Source organism: Dipodomys ordii, unplaced genomic scaffold (assembly GCF_000151885.1).
Source record: "Dipodomys ordii isolate 6190 unplaced genomic scaffold, Dord_2.0 Scaffold25, whole genome shotgun sequence".
Lineage (NCBI taxonomy): Eukaryota > Metazoa > Chordata > Mammalia > Rodentia > Heteromyidae > Dipodomys > Dipodomys ordii.
Genome location: NW_012267241.1, coordinates 20,498,423 through 20,519,359, shown reverse-complemented (window position 1 = coordinate 20,519,359; position 20,937 = coordinate 20,498,423). Strand labels below are relative to the sequence as shown.

The window sequence follows — 20,937 nt, the reverse complement described above, 5'->3', positions numbered from 1 at the left end:
GGCCTGGGCGCTGTCCCTCAGCTCTTCAGCTCAAGGCTAACACTCTACCACTTGAGCCACAGCGCCACTTCTGGCTTTTTTCTTTTTGCTTATATGGTGCTGAGGAATCGAACCCAGGGCCTCATGCATGCAAGGCAAGCGCTCTACCACTGAGCCACCTTCCCAGCCCCGAAAAGTTGATTCTTATACCTTACTTCAGACCCACCACATCAGAACCTCCAAATGTATAGAAAATTCCTGGCTTAACAAGCTACTCAAGCAGTCCTCATGTTTGCTTAAATTAGAGAAATAATTGCTTTAGGTAACATCTTACGTAATCTTGTTTTGGAACAAAGATGCAATAAACCATAATTTGATAAGAATATATGCTTTATGAGGTTCTATAAAAACCAATGACATTCTTAAGCTACCATAAACAAAATCTTAAACATTTATTGTTTAAGCTCCTGAAATGTATCATTTATATATTTTATCCAGATGAGTAGTTGAGCACACACTGTTCACATTATTTGAAGTCCTCTTTCCAAAAATTACTTATTTACTTTCCTTATAATCATATATTTGGAGATAGTTGGCCAAACAAGTGAAATGAATAACTTTCATTTGTTTGCTTAACTAATAGTGAATTTTAAACATTACAAATTGGTCATGGTAGGAAAACTTGAAATGATTCAGTATCTAAAATTTAAAAGTTCCAGATTTTCCTGCATGATCTTAGAGTAAATGAATTAATATTGATTCTCATTTCTTGCTGTTTTCTCTAATACAGATCCCTCCTACTGTTCTACAGAGGGGTGGGTGTAGAATAGTAGAAAGCAAAGACGTCAAAAATTTTTTATGGTAACTTCAAAATAGGTCCAAGATGCTCTCACTGTTACTTTAGGTGTGTTATAGTTGCTTATGAGTATGGATACTTGTTTACCACAATGTCTTCCTCTTTTAGCTTTTGGTCCGCGCAGGAGCCAAACTAGACATTCAGGATAAGGATGGAGATACTCCTTTGCATGAAGCTCTGAGGCACCACACTTTGTCTCAACTCCGTCAGCTGCAAGATATGCAAGATGTGGGGAAGGTAGATGCTGCCTGGGAACCATCAAAAAACACAGTGAGTGAAGATAACTTTTCCTCTGTACTGGAGAAGTGTCTTTTAATGCAAGATGTTATATTGGCTGTTTATGCAATCTGTCTTGGATAAACTAGTTGACTAGTTCACCAGGACTATATACTTAGAACTTTAGTCCATAAATGAAATTCTACATTCTTACTGAAAGTTACTTTGTTTTTTTTTGACTCAGCCATTTACATCAATGTGGAGTGATATTTTGTGGTTTTAATTTGTGTTTCCCAAATGACTAATTATATTGATCTTCTCATTTCCTTATCACCACAAATACCTATTCAAATATTTTTCATTATTCTTTTGAGCTGCTTTTGATTTTATTTTTGAACCTTTAGTGGTTGAACTCAAGGCTCATGCATGCTAGGCAAGTGCTCTGCCACTGAGTGTTTTCTTCTCATTGTTTCAAGAGTTCCTTATATAATTTGAATACAAATTTATATGAGATATAAGGATATGAGATATGAGGTATTCACATATTTTCCCCCTATCCATAGCTTATTACTTAAATAACCATCTGTGTAACCTTTTGGAAAATTCCAAGTCACTCGAGGAGGGTTTATTATAATTGACAAAAATGCTGTGCTGTTTTTTTGACATCAAATTGATAGCTTAGTGATGGAGACCAATGGGAGAAGGTGTGCTTTTGGGGAAAATAAATAAAATTGAGTACTGTCAAAATAGACTATTTGCAAAACATAGAACAAGGAAAGGTGACTATTTGAAAGTATGCAAACAGAACAAAGAACCTTGTTGGGGATGCCATTTTTTAGAGGGAAGGGTACAGGAAGGGTGTAATAAAGGCGGTAAAATTGATTGGAATACAGTATGAATGTGTGGAAATGTAACCAATCTCCATCTCCCATGTAACTGATGTAAGCCAATAAAAAATGTTAGCTTAGTCAACAGTGTTGAAAAGTGCTTTTCAAAAATTATGTATGTTCTGTTTTCACGTTCTGTTTTCAGGCCCAAGTGCAAATGCATCAGCTAAGTAGAGTAGGTGACTGCTTCTAATGAAGCCATAGTTACTCTTGAAAAGAAGGCACTCTATTTTCACCTTCTCAACAAACGTGGACTCTGTTATTAGAAAACTTCATTTAGTCCACAGTATCCTCAATATGCTTAACTGGATCTAAATAGTTCTGGAGATCCAAAGTCAAGAGCTACCTCTGGTGATGTTTTTGTAGGCAGAGTCCTGGAATGGTATGGCAAGAGATGAAAAATGCTTACGTGTGTCTCATCTTTTTCTTTCTTTTTTTTTTTAAATTTTTATTTATTTTTTATTGTGAAAATACTTTACAGAGGGGTTACAATTACATGGGCAAGATAATGAGTACATTTCTTATCGAGCATTGTAGCCTCCTCCTTTGTTTCCCCTTCCCATCCCTTCCCATCCTCCCCCACCCCCCTCTTTCTTTTCTTTTTAAACTAGTTTTTGTTTTATTTTTTTGAGATAGGGTCTTGCTATATTATCCAGGCTGACCTCAACTTTTTAATCTTCTTTGCTTCAGCCTTCTCATAATTTGAGATTTTAGGCATAACCAGTGTATATATGTTACTGTGCCAGGTTTTTAACAGTGTTCTTGAAAGAACACTGATTTTTTTTAAAAAATTGATGAAATGTATATTTTTTATGAAATATATTTTTAATAATATGTTTCTTTTATTGCATTTGCCCAACTTGGAGTCCCTAAAGTTCTCTTTTCTTTTGTACTGGAAGTTTATAAAGTTTTTGCCATTACATTTAGATCTGTTGTTAATTTTAGATTTTTAATTTTGCAATACTGGAATTTGAACTCCCAGACTGTCATTGATCATTGATCTTGCCGATGTCTGCCTCCCATAGCTTGGGTTACAGATGTACACCTGTCTTGCGTTTTGTTCTTTTGGCCTTTGTTTTTAGGTGTACATTTCCAGCCTTAACTGTCTTGATTATTCTAGTGTGAATAATAAATATTGAAGGCAAGTATTGTTAAGTCCTTCACATTTCTATATGAATTTTAGAGTTACTTTGCAGGGCCTTACAAGACTGAGACCATGCTATCTTATTGTGTGACTGTAGGTACATTCTCTAAATTCTTTGTGCCTCCTTATTTTAAAATTGAAGGAAGAGGGCCGGGAAGATGGCTCAGTGGTAGAGCGCTTGCTTTGCTTGCATGAGACCCTGGGTTTGATTCCTCAGCACCACATAAGCAGAAAAAGCCGGAAGTGGTGCTGTGGCTCAATGATAGAGCACTAGCCTTGAGCTGAAGACTGAGGGACAGCGCCCAGGCCCAGAGTTCAAGCCCCACCATCGACAAAAAAAAAAAAAATTACCTACATAAGATTTTTGTAAAAAGTGATCTGTAATAGTTACACAATAAATCTGAACAGTATCATGGTTGCTTTCAAATATGTTTTAGTCAGTACCTCTTGTTAATATAATCAGAGAACCTGATTAGTCTTGTTTTCCTTGTTTGTTTGTTTATTTCATAAATACTGGTTCTTTCCTCATTTGATTTTTTTCCCTCATTGTATCAAGTTGGTTGCTAGCAACTTCAGAGCCTATAGAATAGAAAAGAAGCTACCATTTCTTCAGTGTCTTAACAGATGTCTCCTTGAGGTTTTTTTTTTGGTGAAAATACCGTACAGAGGGGTTACAGTTAACATGGGCAAGGTAATGAGTACATTTCTTATCAAGCATTGCTGTTTTCTCCTTTGTTTCCCCTTCCTATCCCTTCCCATTCTTCCTCCTCCCCCCCCCCCCCGTCCCCTCCTCCCCTGCTTCCTGATCTTGAATTTTATTAGCCTTAATTGACCTGACTTGGGTTATGTGTTTATACCTGAATTGGTCATATAAATGAGGTCAATAAGCTGACTGGACTGAGCCACCTTTCATCTAACTCTACAACTGGAGAATGAGTCAATTCTCATTATATGCCTGAGAACAGAAAGAGGAGTAGATTTTTGGACTGAAATGCTTAAATGTCTATCATACTTGGGTGTATGTTCACACATATACACAGGTAGTAAAAGGGGATTGATTGCAGATCTTAAGGAGAAAATCATGATTCTTTCTGTTTGATTTCAGTTAATAATGGGACTTGGTACTCAGGGGGCAGAGAAGAAGAGTGCAGCATCGATTGCCTGTTTCTTGGCAGCCAATGGTGCTGACCTTAGCATTCGAAATAAGAAGGGTCAATCACCCCTTGATCTCTGTCCTGATCCAAGTCTCTGCAAAGCACTGGCAAAATGTCATAAAGAAAAAGTCAGGTTGGTATTCTTTAATTATCTTAAACTTAATGTTGTATACATAAAGTATTATGTGGTTTCATTATGAAAGACTTGACTGTCAAAATTAATTTACAGTTGAAATTCCTGTGTCTTTGTGTTGCTTCTTTCTTCGAGAATTTCCCTCCAGGCAGTGTGTCTCTTCTTTCATGTTATACTTCCCACATTATTAAGTTTACTGTTTTGTGTATAATAAATTCAAGAAAATTTTCTAGTGTGGTTATCTGGGCATCTTGTACATTACAAGAGTTAATAAGAAAAAAATCTTACAACTTTACTAGTAAAATTGTTGTGATTAATGTTCTATGTATTAAGTTTTCAATATCTTCCTACATATCAACAGGGTATATCTCATGCAAATTGCAATAGTTCTAGCATCCTGCATTGGGTGGCTGAGAGCACTCAATAAGTATCAATGAAGGACTGAAAAAATAAGCAGATGAAGTAATAATTCCCTATGGAGTTTTCCTAAATACAGTCATTTCACATTTGTCTTTGTATTTTCTGAAAATAAAATAGGTCAACAAGAGATATTGTGTAGACAAACAAAAAGGCACATATCTCTACCTTTTTTACCTGGACAATGCCACGCTGTTACTGTTCTTCATAAATTTTTCTTAGTACTGAACATCTCAGTAGCTGTCCCTTGTAGAACTTTGTTCTATAGATAGAGCAGGTTCTGAGATAAACTTTGTTTGTACTAAATTATTTTTACTATGAATTTTATTTGTTTGTCAGGTAATTCACTCTTTTCCATGGAGCAGGGATTCATCCAGTTTGAGGATTGAATCGTACTACATGCATGTAAAGATGCAGAGATGTAGCTAAACATCAAAACACTATTTACAGAATTTCACATAAATATTAACACTTGTATACTAATGCTTTAAACACATGTTAATGAAATTTTATGGAAATATTTGGGTGGGCTGATTTGAAATACTCTCTTTTATTAGTGGTCAAGTGGGTTCTCGGAGTCCTTCTATGATTAGTAATGATTCTGAAACCTTAGAAGAGTGTATGGTATGCTCAGATATGAAGAGAGATACTCTTTTTGGACCATGCGGACATATTGCAACCTGCTCTTTATGTTCTCCACGTGTCAAGAAATGCCTCATCTGTAAAGAGCAAGTTCAGTCTAGGACAAAGGTAATAAGTTGCAATGTATTTTATATGTTTCCTTTAGTGGTCATGATGTTTAAAATCAAGTCCTTGTGCTTGCTGTGGAGAGACTCTCTGCATGCTTGAGCCAGATCCACAGCCTCTTTTGCTCTATTTTTGAGATAGGGTCTCTCACTTATGCTCTGGCTGGCCTAAACTAAATGAATTTATTCAAGTTCATTGTTGTCTAAATTTAACTATATACTGTTTTTGACTCAAGATTTTGGAACTCCTCTTTTTCCTTATTTTTATACCTATAATAGTTAAAAATAAAAGTTACCAGCTGGGCACCAGTGGTTCATACGAGTAATCCTAGCTTGTCAAGAGGCTGAGATTTTGTTTGAAACTAGCCTATGCAGGAAAGTCTGTGAGACTCTCATCTCCAGTAAACTACTAACAAGCCAGAAGTAGAGCTGTGACTTCAGTGGAAGAATGCTAGTTTTGAGCAAGAGAAGTTCAGCAGTGGCACCCAGGTCTTATAGTCAAGCCCTAGGACTGGCACAAAAATTTAATTAATTTAAAAAAGTTATTAGTTTTCTTTCACATCTTTCTATAACCTAAAAATATATTTAATTCTAGTTTGCATTATATACTATGAAATTTTCAATCCTCTAGGGAAGTAGAAAAACTCATGTCAGGATCCAGCAGTTGAGCTGGTTGGTTGTAGATCCTTTGACTATAAAGAAATAGTGACACCAAGTGGTTAAAGGATAGCAAGCATCTTGATAAAAATTATAAAATTAGTGTTTAGGGGAAGTGAGAATAAATGAGAATTTGTTCTTAGAAGAATCTTGTGGATTATTTAGCAGTTAGAGAAATACAAATAAATTACAGACTAATGTAAACCATTTCTGTTGAATTATCAATGCAAGTTCTTAAAAAGTGCTAAGAAAGTGCAAAATGTTCACCAGATACTCTAAAGAAAAGAGTTTTCTTTTTAGTAAGAGAATAGATTGTTAGATTAACTTGCTATATTAATCTAATTAATTGCTAGATCAATTAGTCATAATTAATTAGTAGATTAATTGAATCTTTAGGTTAAATTGTTATATTACTTTAACATTTCAAAAATATTGCTAGAAGCCAAGTACCAGTGCCTCATGATTATAATCCTACCCACTCAGAAGGCTGAGAGCTGAGAATCTTGATTTGAAGTTAGCCCGGGCAGACAAATCCCTGAGACTTTTTTCCAGTTCTTTTGGCAAAAAGCTGGAAATGGAGGTAGCACAAGTGGTAGAGTGCCCTCTGTGAAGCAGAACAAAAGCTAAATGAGAGCAAGAGGCCCTGATTTCAAGTTTCAGTACTGGCACAAAGGAAAAAACAAAACCAAAAACAATGTTAGGTAATTTATTAGTGTTGAAGGCAGATTTTGAGTCTAGTAATAGCAGAATCTTGACCAGCTATGTTGTATGTGTGTGTGTGTCCTACTGTTATTCCAGTTATGTCAGTTTTATGTACAGACTGTTATATAAATAGAAAAGGTCTAGAGAGAGTCAACAGGCACAGGAGTTAGCAAGCATGCAGTGTTCAGTTGTTCAGGGGATGCTGTAGATGGTTAGCATTTTTGGATAGTGATAGTAAATGACACAGAGATGGCTAAATGTGACTGTGTGTTTGGAGGGTGAACAGGTGAAAAATGAAGTTTGAAGCCAGGGCTATGGAGTGTCACAAGGAAGGCAGAGCCAGGGGCTGTTAATAATTCCACAGCCCAAACTCAGACTTAGGGGAGATGAAGAGAGAAAATTGAGGAAAATTATGAACATCTAGGAGACTTGTGGGATTAGAGATCAGGAAGAAGGAATAGCCCCAAATTTTTGTCTGGTGTGGGTATTGACTTAGTCCTAGGAAAAGAAGCTTTTAGGATATAGGTACAGAAAAATCCCTTCTAGACTTTTAACTATCTGACTCATCCAGCTAGATTTTTTTTGGGGGGGGGGCGGGGGTGGGGGTCTGGTTGTGGGACTTGAATTCTGGGCCTGGGCGCTGTCCCTCAGCTCTTCAGCTCAAGGCTAGCACTCTACTACTTGAGCCACAGCGCCACTTCTGGCTTTTTTTTTTCTGCTTATGTGGTGCTGAGGAATCAAACCCAGGGCTTCAAGCATGCAAGGCAAGTGCTCTACCACTGAGCCATCTTCCCAGCCCATCCAGCAAGATTTTTATACTATTAGAAATGTTACTAAGTACCTGTGGCTCATGCCTGTTATCCTAGTTTCTTTGGAGGTTGAGCCCTGGCAGATCATGGGTTGGAACTAGTTTGAGCAGAAAGGTCTATGAAACTCCATCTCTAATTAGCAAAAAGCTGAGCTGGAAGTGTGGCTTAGGAGGTTTAACAAGCTGAGCAAGCAAAGCCAAGTAAGTACAAGATCCTGAGTTCAAACCTCAGTACTGTCAAAAAAAAAAGGAATCTTCTTTCTTAATCATTTGTTCATTGTCTTTTAATTCTCATTCTCTCTCTAACAGTACAAGGTGTTTTTTTTTTTTTTGGTCGGTCCTGGGGCTTGAACTCTGGGCTTGGGGCACTGTCCCTGCGCTCTTCAGCTCAGGGTGAGCGCTCTGCCTCTTGAGCCATAGCGCCACTTTCGGTTTTCTGGTGGTTTATTGGAGATAAGAGTCTCACAGGCTTTTCTGCCCCAGCTGGCTTTGAACCGTGATCCTCAGATCTCAGCCTCCTGAGTATCTTGGATCACAGGCATGAGCCACTGAAGCCTGGCTCAGTACAAGGTTTTTAACTCAGTGCCTTGCACTTACTAAGCTGGCACTTTACCACTAGAGCCACATCCAGTCCTTTAGTTCTCTTTCAAAAAGGTAGTTTATGAAAATAAAATTGAAGTCTAGTCCCATCTTGCTGAGCTCAGAAGGCATGGAATTTTTCTGAATGAGTCTTTAGGACAGGCAGGAAAACTTAATGCAGAAATAATGCCTACTAAGTTACGGTCCATAAAGTTGAGATGAAAGTAAAGGACAGAGGGGAATGTATAGTAATTCTCTGTGCTTGAGGTTTCCCTTATAGATGAAACACATTTGATAGATACAAAAAGAACTGGATTCAAAATACTTATCTATAGTTGTTCACCTTGCCTTCTCTTTCTGTAGATTGAAGAATGTGTGGTATGCTCTGACAAGAAAGCTGCTGTTCTTTTTCAGCCTTGTGGACACATGTGTGCTTGTGAGAGTAAGTATGACCATATGACACTTCTTCAGCATTATTAAACAAAAATGCTTAGAGGTTTGTTTTGTTTTGGGATAGCCCACAGAAAAATGGTTGAGTCTCCTATCATCCATCTCTGTGCTTCTATCAGAAGGTTGACTATTAGTAGCCTTCCTCCTCCTGAGCACAGAGTAGACTGAACAATACGCTTTCTTCTACTGGTTTAGGTTTGTTTCAGTTCTATTAGCACAAAGTATTCTCTTTTCACATATTCTAGAACCTTATTTCTATAAGGGGAGTCTAGCTCCCCTTTTCCATAAAATTGGTACATCTTCATTTTTCCTTCCTTTAACGTTGTCTCTTAGCCATATTGTCCCACTCCTGAGGGACTCACAGCAGCCATTCAGGGCTACAGTGTCAGCTTTTCTCTTAACTGTTTTGCTGAGAGAACTTAATTCTTTGCTTTGTGAGGCCAACATTGGAATTTAAGAGATGCTTTAAATTCTAAATATATTTTCCTGGAGACTTCTGCTTTTTTCTATCTCCCCTGTTCATTTAAACTGCTTACATCGTTCAATGTTCTTTTCTTTTTGCACTTTTTTCATTTTACCAATGAAAACTCTTAAACAACTTTAAGTTTTTTTTTTTACTATTCTAAAATAGGTCAGTAACAGGTATTGATTTTTTATTAGATTACATTATACAGAGGAGGTATTGATTTTTCATATACTATCTCACTAGAATAATATACTAATAGTATGATAGTCTAATCTCATTGGCATAGATTTCTTTAAACCTTAGTGAGTTTCTTTCCACATTCTAGTAAGCAACTGGTCAAGTAAAGAAAAGATCAGGGTGTTCTTTTTTTTTATACTTTTAAATTTTATTTAATTGTAAAGATGTTATACAGAGGGATTACATCTGTTATGAGTAAGGTTATGTGTAAATTTCTTGTTGAACATTGTTACTGTTACCCCTTCCTTTAATTTCATTACCATTGTGACAACCTGAAACTGGGATTTTCCTGTTTCCCCTACTGCTTTCAATTCTTCTTTTTTTTAAATTGTGAAAATACTGTACAGAGGCTTACAATTACATGGGCAAGCTAATGAATACATTTCTTATCAAGCATTGTAGCCTCCTCCTTTGTTTCCCCTTCCCATGCCTTCCATTCTTCTCCCCGCCCCCCAACCCAGTCCTCCTTTCCCCCACAACCAACGTTGTAAGGTTCATTTTCTGTTGTAACAATCTACCTCATGAAGCTGTTTTTGTTCACTCAAGGCTGCTATAATGAGTATCATCAACTGTCAAAATGGCACATAAAAGAAAAATCCTCTGTCTTGAGCCAGACACAGTGGCTCAAGCCTACAATCCTAGCTACTTAAGAAGCAGTCATTGGGTATTCTCATTTGGAGGCCAGCTTAGGCATAACATGTTCAAAAGATTCTACCTTAACTAAAGACTGAGCATGATGGTGCAGAAACATTTGTCTCCTGGCTACATGGAAATGCATAAAACAAAAAATAATATATAAAGGACTACCAGAGTATTTCAAATGATAGAGTACCTCCTTAGCAAGCACAAGGCCCTGAGTTCAAACTCCAGTATCCAAAACAAACAAATGAAAAGAAAGGTTCTCTTCTCGATTAAAAAGGACCCCGGTTAATTAAATTTTCGTAGACTAGATGTCAGCAGGCTTTTCCAGTAAAGAATCAATAATAACTACTTAGCTATTTCCAACTTCTCAACTGTGCCATTGTAGAACAAAAATAGTCATGAAAAATTTGTAACCATGTTTCAATGAACTTTATTTGTGAAAACAGACAGCCAGTAAGATTTGACCTTCAAACTGTAATTTGCTGGCCCTTACTATGAACCAAAGTAATGCCTGCCTGAGAAGTTGAAGATGATTGTAATTATTAATTGATAACAATATATTATTTTCCCAGGGGATCTCCTAAAGTTTTTACGTATAATTTGCTAAAAAAAACCCAGCAAACTGGTTTTGAGCTGTATTGAGCTTTTTAACTTGATAGTAGACATTTTAACCTATTTAAAATATCTTCTTATTGATCTTCAGAACAATCCGAAGAAGTAGATGGTTTCTCCTTTTTGTTTTTGGGTTTTTTTTTGGCCAGTACTCCCTTTTTTTTAGGACCTCATGTTTGCTCAGTTTGCTTGCTTAGCTAGTTCTATATCACTTGAGTCATGATTCTAGTCTTGCTTTTTGCTGGTTACTTTGGAGATTGAGTCTTGTGGATTTTTTGCCCTGTCTTCAAACCCTGATTTTCCAGATCTCAGCCTTGTGAGTAGCTAAGATTAAGTGAGTCACTAGCACTTGGATAAACACATTCTTAAATATTTATCTGCTGAAGAAGATGAAGTGGAGGTGGAAAACATTCTGTCCTAGAGTATACATTCCAAGACCCACATTGCAGTATTGTTAAGCTGAGTATTGGAGCCTTAAAGAGTGTAAAGTACCATTGTCAAGTCAAAAGAAGGAGAGATTATATCCTTTTTGAGTGACTGAAAGGAAATTTTTTAGAAACAGTTCTGAACAGTTAATAGGAAATTTAGATAATTCATTGTTGTTGTTGTTGGGATTGAATTAATCCTAAAAATTTAAGATGAAAATCTTTATCAAGCTAGATTTCTGATAATGTTATTTCGTATAACTAAGCATGAAATACATTATGTTCAGTCTTAGGGATCAGCCTTGATAACAATTCTGCAACTAAAATGTAGCTGTTAGGAGTTTGTGCCCCAACTTGTCTACATCATTGATAGTGTTTTGTTTTCACCGAGTGTTGGTGGCTCACACCTGTAATCCTAACTACTCCAGGAGGCTGAGATCTGAGGATCGTGGTTCAAAGCCAGCCTTGGCAGGAAAGTCTGAGAAACTCTTATCTCCAGTAAACCACCAGAATACCAGAAGTGGCACTGAAGCTTAAGCCATAGAGTGCTCGCCTTGAGCTGGAGAGCTGAGGGACAGCGCTCAGGCCCAGAGTTCAAGCCCCACGACGGAAGGAAAAAAAAAAGTTTAATGTTTTCAGTGGGAGAGAATGATGGAAGCGGGAATTGATCAAGATGCATTGTACTAATGTAACTCGGGGAATTGAAACCCATTTCTATAACTGCTTAGTAAATAATACATGGAATGTTTTCTAGTAAATTATCCCTAGTAGCCAGCATGGTTAACATTTTTATCTCCTTTTTTTTTTGTTGTTGGTCATGGGGCTTGAACTCTGGGCTTGGGCACTGCCCCTGTGCTCTTTTTTTTTTTTTTAATTTTTTTTTTTTTTGTGAACATACTGTACAGAGGGGTTACAATTACATGGGCAGGATAATGCATACATTTCTCATCAAGCATTGCAGCCTCCTCCTTTGTTTACCTTTCACATCCCTTCCCAGCCTCCACTCCCCCCCCCCCGCACCAATGTTGTATAGCTCGTTTTTGACATGACAACTTGTACTTCTCATTGTTGCAACAGGTCCACCTGTATCCTTAAACGACTTGTTTTTCCCCATCTCCCCCACAAGTTATACTGACATCAAATATAGTGAAAGCAGGGGTTATACTGTGGGGGAGGGACATACAAAGCAACAAAGAAATAATCTTATTAATGTGTTAGAAACAAATGCATGAAAGAAAAAAACATTAAAATATATATCTAAAGGTTCATTTTCCTAACATCACATTATCTGACCTTTTCCGCTTGACCCATACATATACTAGATATTGCAAATAAGGGAAACCATGTCCCTGTGTTCTTTAGCTCAAGGAGTATGCTCTACCACTTGAGCCACAGTGCCACTTCCAGTTTTCTAGTGGTTTATTGGAGATAAGAGTCTCACTGAGGGAAGGGGAAACAAAGGAGGAGGCAACAATGCTTGATAAGAAATATACTCATTATCTTGCCCATGTAATTGTAACCCCTCTGTACAGTATTTTCACAATAAAAAAATTAAAAAAATAAAATAAAAAATAAAAAAAAGAGTCTCACCAACTTTACTGCTGGGGCTGGTTTGATCTGTGATCCTCAGATCTCAGCCTCTTGAGTAGCTAGGATTACAGGTGTGAGCCACTAGCGCCCGGCTATTTTTACCTACTTTTTAAATGACAAACAAAGTAAAAGACTGGGCATATAGGCTAAGTTGTGGACTATACTTTCATAATTCAGATGCTGATGACAAAAATATGTTGATGGTATTACTGTGTGCCATTTTATAACTAATTAGTTCAGATACAAAGTAGTATTTACAATCCATAACACATATTTGTACTTATTTCCTTTTGGAATGAGAATGCTTTCTACTGAAATAGGGCTTCTAGCCTTCTCCAATTGATTTAGAAAGATACTGTTACGAAAAAACGTAGTTATATTTTCCTGAAGTGCTATATTTAAAAAGTAATCATTAAACAATTTCTTTTTATATTCTATCAATTTGGTAGAAAAAGGGAGAAGGAAAAAAGGAAAAAGACTTGAGGAATTATAGAGATATGCCATTTACTATAGAAAACATTGTTAGAAAGTTATTCATGCAACCTTATAATTCTGGTATTGAAATTTGTAAAACTTTCTCCTCATTGTTTTCAGATCTTAAGATTTGAGATTACTGATTCTTGATAGCATTTCAGTGAGGTAGAATTTTATTTTGGTTTAACTTGCTTAATTAATGCTTGTATAATGTTTAATGTGAAGTTAAGTTGTAGACATTAGTAGAGAAAGGCAAAATTTAATTTCTGTTGTGGCATGTAAGAGATATGTGTGTATAACCTTTTCAGACTGTGCTAGCCTAATGAAAAAGTGTGTGCAGTGTCGCGCAGTGGTTGAACGAAGAGTGCCTTTCATTATGTGCTGTGGAGGGAAAAGCTCAGAAGATGCCACTGATGATATCTGTAAGTGGATTTTCCTAAGCATTCCTATATTTGCTAGGACTTGCTATATTTGTTAGGACTTGTGCAAATATATCTCTCCTTCTGTTGTCTTGTAAAACATAAACTATGTGACTCAGATCAACAAAGGAATATGTATTGTTTTTCTGGTGCTTTTGTTACAATTATAAGAAACCTAATGCTATGTTTTTCTAGTTTGTTGGAACCTGTATGTATAGTATAAAGTATATTGTGTTCTTTTTCAGTACTGGGGCTTGAACTCAGGGCCTTATGCTTGTAGGCAAACACTTTCTATCACTTCAGCCACATCCCAGCCCTTTTAATTTTTGTTTGTTTGTTTTGCTTTGTTTTCCAGTCCTGAGGCTTAAACTCTGGTCCTAGGCGCTGTCCCTGTTCCCTGTGCTCTTCAAGGCTAGCACTTTACCATTTGAGCCACAGTGCCATTTCCAGCTTTTTCTGTGATTCAATTAGAGATAAGAGTCTTACAGACTTTCCTGCCTAGGCTGGCATCAAACTGTGATCCTCAAATCTCAGCCTCCTGAGTAACTAGGATTACAGGTGTGTGCCACCAGCACCCAGCTACTTTAGTTATTTTTCAGATAGTCCAGCCAGTTACCAAATAGATGGGATGGAGTATGGAATTACAGGTGTGTACCACTATGTGTAGCCCAAGAACATTATATTTCTATGTAAAGAATATTTGCAATTTTTTCCTTTTTATAGTACTGGTGTTTTGAATTCAGGGTCTCACATTTGTCAGCCAGGCATTTTACCACTGTGCCATGATTTCCAGTCTGAAGGATCTTTTTTGGTTTTCTTTTGTGGTTCTAGGTTTGATGAATGCTAAGCACACACTCTACCACTAAGCTATACCCAGTTCTACTTAGCGTATCTTAAGGGTGTATTATATTCCAGATTGTTTTTTTCAGTTTACAGACAAATTAACCTGATTGCTTTTATGTATCAGGTTTATAAACTTAAATAGCTTATGTCTTGTGGAAAATTATCTGTGACAGTGTAACTATAGGTAGACTGAACTGAAATATAGCAAACAAATAGAAAGATAAAATAATTTACCTTGAAACTTTCCTTATTGTTGTTTGTTTGTTTGTTTTTGCCCTTTTTTCTTACAATGCTGGGCATTCAGGGCCTAGCTCAGCTAGCAAGTTCTGTACTATTGGGCTACATCCCATTCTCTATTGTCAACCTTTTTTTTGGGGGGGGGGGATCCAGTCGTGGGGCCTGAACTCTGGGCCTGGGCACTGTCCCTTAGCTCTTCAGCTCCAGGCTAATGCGCTACCACTTAAGCCACAGCACCACTTCCGGCTTTTTTTTTTTTTTCTGCTTATGTGGTGCTGAGGAATCAAACCCAGGGCCTCATGCATGCAAGGCAAACACTCTACCACTGAACCACCTTCCCAGCCCCTGTCAACCTTTTTAATAATACAGCTCTTTAAAAGGATTATTGTCTTTGGACAGTTTCTTAGGTTTCTCTGTTCCATAAACCTATTTTTTTCTAACACTTTTGCTCCAGAGCTCTTGTATTTTTCACATTTAACATATACAAATAGGGACAGACTAACTGGAATTTAAAAGACTAATAATGTAGAGAGTAAGAAACATAAAATCAAAGATTTTCCCATTTTTGCAGACTGCTGATCATGGGCTTTTCTTGAGTTCCTCATCTTAGATCAGTAACAAAAAAATGTGAGCATGAACAAAGGAGGTTAGATTTTGTATGTTTTCATGAAAATGGCCTAAAAAAATTCAGTTCGTGCTGCCAGGGACTGGGAGCCTGGTCCAAGTGATCAAGTTCTTGCCTAGTAAAAATGAGGCCCTCAGTTCAAGCCCCAGCATCACCAAATGCTTTGTGCAAGTTACTTTTCCATGTTTCTTATGGTATATGATAAGAGAAAATGTGTTTGAGGAAATAGGTAGAATTTGGAAAACTCACAGTTTTATAAATACAATTCCTACTAATGTGCAACTCTCTTTTTCTCTGAAGATTATAAATGAAAGGGTATAACATGAATTATTATTGTGTTTATTGTCCTGGTATGAAAAAGAATTATTAAGAAGGACTCTAATAGAGCCTTGGGTTTTTTTTTGGGGGGGGGTGTGGGGTGTCTGTTGTGGGGTTTGAACTCAGGGCCTGGATGGTGTTTCTGAGCTCTTTTGCTCAAGGGTGTTCTTCCACTTTGAGCCACAATCCCACTTCTGGTTTTTGAGTGGTTAATTGGAGTCTCGTGGGGACTTTTCTGCTTGGCCGAGCTTCAAACCATGATCCTCAGATCTCTCAGCCTCCTGCTAGACTAGTATTACAGGTGTGAGACACTGTAGTGTGCTTGGCAAATCTTGTTTTTTAATAAACAAAATAGTTTTAGCAATAAAAAGTAAATATATTAGTAATAATCAAAAACATTTATCTGTATTACAGCAAGTGGGAATATTCCAGTGTTGCAAAAGGACAAGGATAATACCAATGTCAATGCAGATGTACAAAAGCTGCAGCAACAGTTGCAGGATATTAAGGAACAGGTAAGGAGCTTGTCATGTTAAACATTAATTCTCAGAATAGCACTTCTGTAAACCAGAGTGTTCACTCTAGTAAGCATGGTGTATAGTAACATATCACTTGTAGTTTTGAATCTTTGTAATGAGTAATATCTGACTAAGAGATTTAATCAGGTAGTTTTACAAAATAGGAAGGACATATGACCTATGAACATTAAAAAGATTTTTCTCGGGCTGGGAAGTTGGCTCAGCGGTGGAGTGCTTGCCTTGCATGCATGAGGCCCTGGGTTCGATTCCTCAGTACCACATAAGCAGAAAAAGCTGGAAGTGGCACTATGGCCCAAGTGGTAGAGTGCTAGTCTTGAGCTGAATTGTTGAGGGACAGTGCCCAGGCCTAGAGTTCAGGCCCCACAACTGACCAAAAAAAAAAAAAAAAGAAAGAAAGATTTTTCTCTCACACTAATGACCAGGAAATAAAATTGATTTTTAAAAATTGTTTTAGGACTAGGAAGGTGGCTTAGTGGTAGAGTGCTTGCCTAACATGCATAAAGCCCTGGGGTTCGATTCCTTAGTACCACATAAACTGAAAAAGCCAGAATGGCACTGTTTCTCAAGTGATAGAGTGCTAGCTTTGAGCAAAAGAAGCTCAGAGACAGCACTGGGGCCCTGAGTTCAAGCCCCGGAACTGGCAAAAAAAAAAAAAAAATTAGTTTTAGCCTGGGCATTGGTGGCTCATCCCTATAATCCTAGCTACTCAAGGGAGCTGAAGATTGCCATTTCAAGCCAGATTTAGCCTTGTGCAAAAAAAGCTTAGGAACAGTGCCCAGACCCTGTATTTAAGCCTTAGGACCAGCACAATAAATGAATGAATAAATGAATGGTTTTAACCAGTGAGGTGCCTTTTCAAATCACCTAGCTTGTGATACTGTATCATAGAACACTGGTGGCTCATTCCTGTAATCTTGGCTTATTTGGAGGCTGAGATTGGGAGGATAGTTCAAGGCCAGCCTGGACAAAAAGATTCTTGAGATTCCTTTTCAATTTATAACTAGGTTTGGTGGAATGTAATTGTTAGTCTAGGTACAATTGAAAATACAAAATAGGTGAATCACTGCTTAGGCACATTCCCAGGCAGGAAGCAAGAGCCTGTCTCAAAAATAACCAGCTCAGTGGTTTGATTAGAAACTTTTTTTTGTGGTTTATATACATCTCTCTCTATGTGATAGTTTATTAGAAGTGTCTATGTGTGTATGTCTGTGTGTGTGTGTACACATAGAAAAGGAAAACTAAATGTAAAATTCAGAATCTTTATTGATGAGATGCAAAGGATTAAGGAGGATTTTTGAAGAGGCCTCAAAAGTGAGATTAGCATTCCATACTTTATCAGTTATATTGTTCTGTATATTTTAAACATTCATCAACAAAAGTAATTCTTAATATCAACTTCATATTTAGCGAGATAAACTGTCTGAATCTTGTAGGTGTATTTGGTAAGTAAGGCAGCATAGCATGGTGATGCATGCTTGAAATCCAGGCTCTTAGACAGGTGCGGGAAACAGGCAAGAGGATTAGGTGTTTGATGTAAGCTTGAGACTCAGAGTAACAATATTTCAACAGAACACCAGCAGCAGCAAAAAGAAAGTAATCTTTTTTGGCCATTCCTTGCCGTTTGGCCCTAATTGATTCAGAGCTCCAGCAATGAAGTGGAGTCTGGGGCTGACAGCCACATCAATATCACCCAGTAGTTGGAGTCTCACTCCTGAGTTTACTGTCTGAAGAAACAATAGATGCGACCAGGTTGACTAATGATTGTTATGGACACTAGTTTAGAAGTGAATGTATGTATCTATTAGGCCTTAAAACATCTCTCTGAAGAAATGAAGGCCTTTTGATTTTAGTTTTTCTATTGAGGGATTTAAAGGTTGTTGAAAACATATTGGCTCATTATAAAAGTTTAAAAATGAAACTGATAACACACACACACACACACACACACACACACACGAAAGTTTTGCTGGTCTGGGGCTTGAACTCAGGGCCTTGGGAGCTGTCTCTGAGCTTTGTGCTCAAGGCTAGCTAGCACTCAGGCACTTGATCCACAGCTCCACTTCTGGTTTTTTAGGGGTAGTTGACTGGAGACAAAGAATCTCTTGGACTTTCCTGTCCTAGCTGGCTTTGAACTATAATCCTCAAATCTCAGCTTCTGAAATAGATTGTTTGATGTGTTTTCTCTGAAAAGCATTTTACCTTTTCAGTCTGGTTCAGAAAGGTACCACATATTTCCTGTCAAACATAGATTCTAAAAAAGAGAGAGACAGATAAAGACAGGAAAAAAAGTAAAGACATGAAGCAGAAGCAAGTACCTGGGACTGTAAGAGTAAGCTACCATGCCTTATCCCTCTTGTATCATTTTTTAAAGTGGGAGTGATAATAGGACTGCTGCTGTATTGTATCCAGCATCTCCACATGCCTGCTACCTCTTCTCATGCATGTGCAGCTGGGTACCTAGAAATGGAGATCTGAATTAACTGGGCCTCTTTAGTGTATAGTATCTATTTTATATAGTACCTTTATACTAATGCTGAAAGAACAACTAATATAATTTATAGGGATGACATTTTGACTATTTTTTTATTTCAACTGTTTAAAAATAAAAACAACAATATAATTTCACTAAAACAGCCATTAAGGAAATTAATGATAGAGTTAATCACATAATGTTTGCAAAATATGCCTCGCCTTTACTATTTCATTATCTTACATTACAGACAATGTGCCCTGTGTGTTTGGATCGTCTGAAGAATATGATTTTCCTTTGTGGCCATGGTACATGCCAGCTCTGTGGAGACCGCATGAGTGAATGTCCTATTTGTCGCAAGGCTATTGAACGAAGAATTCTTTTGTACTAAGAAGCCTAGAGTGTTTTGTTAGCTAAAGTATATGGTCATGAGATCTTAGTAAGCTTTTAAGCTGCTTGAAAGTTGTAATGAATTAACTTGTACTTTCATAATTTCTTTACTCCAGGGTAATTAGACTGTTAAGTATACTAGAACAACAGCCACAAAATGCTGTACCTTACAGTGTTGGAAAATATGAATTTTTTTGTCTTTTAGTTTGAAACATCAAATACATAGTTTATAGATAATTTACTTTGGGCTTCTAGGGGAAACATCCTTGAAGAGAAAACACCCTTTTTGTTTTTATTGCATTTTCTCCTATAATTTACAAATTTGTTAAACTGCAAAAGACCTAGTTCTGTATAACAGGTTATCCCTCGTGTATCACAACTACATCATGAAATGACACTGGTAATTCTGAAAAGTCCTGCTTCAAAAGGAAGGGGCAAATCAGACTATTAGGTCACCTGTATTAGGTGATAAATCCTAAGTACAAATTCTGCATGGCTAAGGAAGAAAGTAATAAACTGTCTGTGTTTAAGACAACAATTACCCAAATGTTACTTTCTGAATTTTTAGCATAAATGGAAGAAGCATGGAGTAAGAAGAAGATGACCTTTGCATTTAGCTTATTTTCTGGATTTAAAAGGATAATTGTTTAACTGAAATCAATACACCAGTTTTAAAATGCTGGCTAGAAATGAGGAGAAAAAACTAGGCAATCATTGTGAAGAACTGAAAGGGGTGAACAATGAGAGAATATCTATAACTTATTACCAATTGAATTCCTTATATTAATTGATAATGTTTAGTTCAGCTAGCCTTTTTTAAAAAACGATCTGTGAGAAGTATACTTCAATTTTTCTTGTAATGACTTACCTGGGCTTGATCTAATCAGTGCATTACTTTGGCCTTAGTTAGGCCTCGGAAGGTCTCTTCAGTTCAGATGATGTATTGTCAATAATCTTTTCTCTGAACCCGGTAATTCTGACAGTGTTGCTTCATCAGAGGCCTTACTCTCAAAAAGTAATCCTTACCAGAAAGAATAGTCTTTCTTTTATACTTGCAGATAAAGATATTTGAACTGCCAATAATTTCCAAGATAAAGTTAATATATACTTACTTAGAATGAGTCCCAGAACATTTACAGAAGTAAATCTGATTACCTGTAGAACTTTTTTTTTTCCATGGGGAGCACACTTGGACTCTGAGTAATCTTTTGCATTTAGGGCAAAAATGATGGTATTTCTTGCTGCTAAGATTATAGGAAATGTTAGCTTCTTACAATAGTGTCTACTCTACACTGTGTAGTCCTCTGTGTGTGTGTGTTTGTTTTCTCTTTGAAACCTTTTCTCATGGATTCTCTGCTGTGACAACTGCGTGGGACAGCACAGAGCTCTGGCTCTGTCTTGCTGCGCCACCTGTGCCAGGCCTGGTGAGAGCTTAGCTGGCTGCTTCTGTAGTCAGCAGGGCCATGGACAGATAAGGAAGTGTTAGCATTTTGAATAGTGAGGTTTTTATAAACTTCTCTAGTTATCTTGTAGTAGCCACTAAGGCTACTTTTTGGGGGGTGGGTGGGGGGTTGGTGGTGGGGCTTGAACTCTGGGCTTGGGTGCTGTCCGTCAGCTCTTCAGCTCAAGGGGAGCTCTCTACTGCTTGAGCCACAGCGCCACTTCCAGTTTTCTAGTGGTTTATTAGAGATAAGAGTCTCACGGACATTCCTGCCCGGGCTGGCTTTGAACCGTGATCCTCAGATCTCAGCCTCCTGAGTAGCTAGGATTACAGGCATGAGCCACCAGTGCCCAGCTTAAAGCTACTTTTAAGGTATATTTTGAAGTTTCTTTAAAAAAAAAATCTGACCAGTGATGTTTACAGAAACAGCCTATCTTGTTGGAAGTTTGAAAACAAATCAGGACTCCCTTCTCTTCCATGC

The 20,937-nt window shown here is 37.3% G+C and overlaps 1 protein-coding gene across 1 annotated transcript in view; it reads left to right on the top strand.

Annotated features, from left to right (window-relative positions):
• Mib1 (mindbomb E3 ubiquitin protein ligase 1) overlaps positions 1-20,604 on the top strand; it is a 117,597-nt gene extending 96,993 nt beyond the window's left edge. The window contains exons 14-21 of the mRNA XM_013014821.1: positions 770-794; positions 944-1,105; positions 4,188-4,369; positions 5,344-5,536; positions 8,642-8,720; positions 13,483-13,596; positions 16,031-16,131; positions 18,876-20,604. Of these exons, the coding sequence (XP_012870275.1) occupies positions 770-794; positions 944-1,105; positions 4,188-4,369; positions 5,344-5,536; positions 8,642-8,720; positions 13,483-13,596; positions 16,031-16,131; positions 18,876-19,016 (997 nt within the window). The 3' untranslated portion in view covers positions 19,017-20,604. The remainder of the gene's footprint in view (positions 1-769; positions 795-943; positions 1,106-4,187; positions 4,370-5,343; positions 5,537-8,641; positions 8,721-13,482; positions 13,597-16,030; positions 16,132-18,875) is intronic.
• Positions 20,605-20,937: the final 333 nt, after the last annotated feature.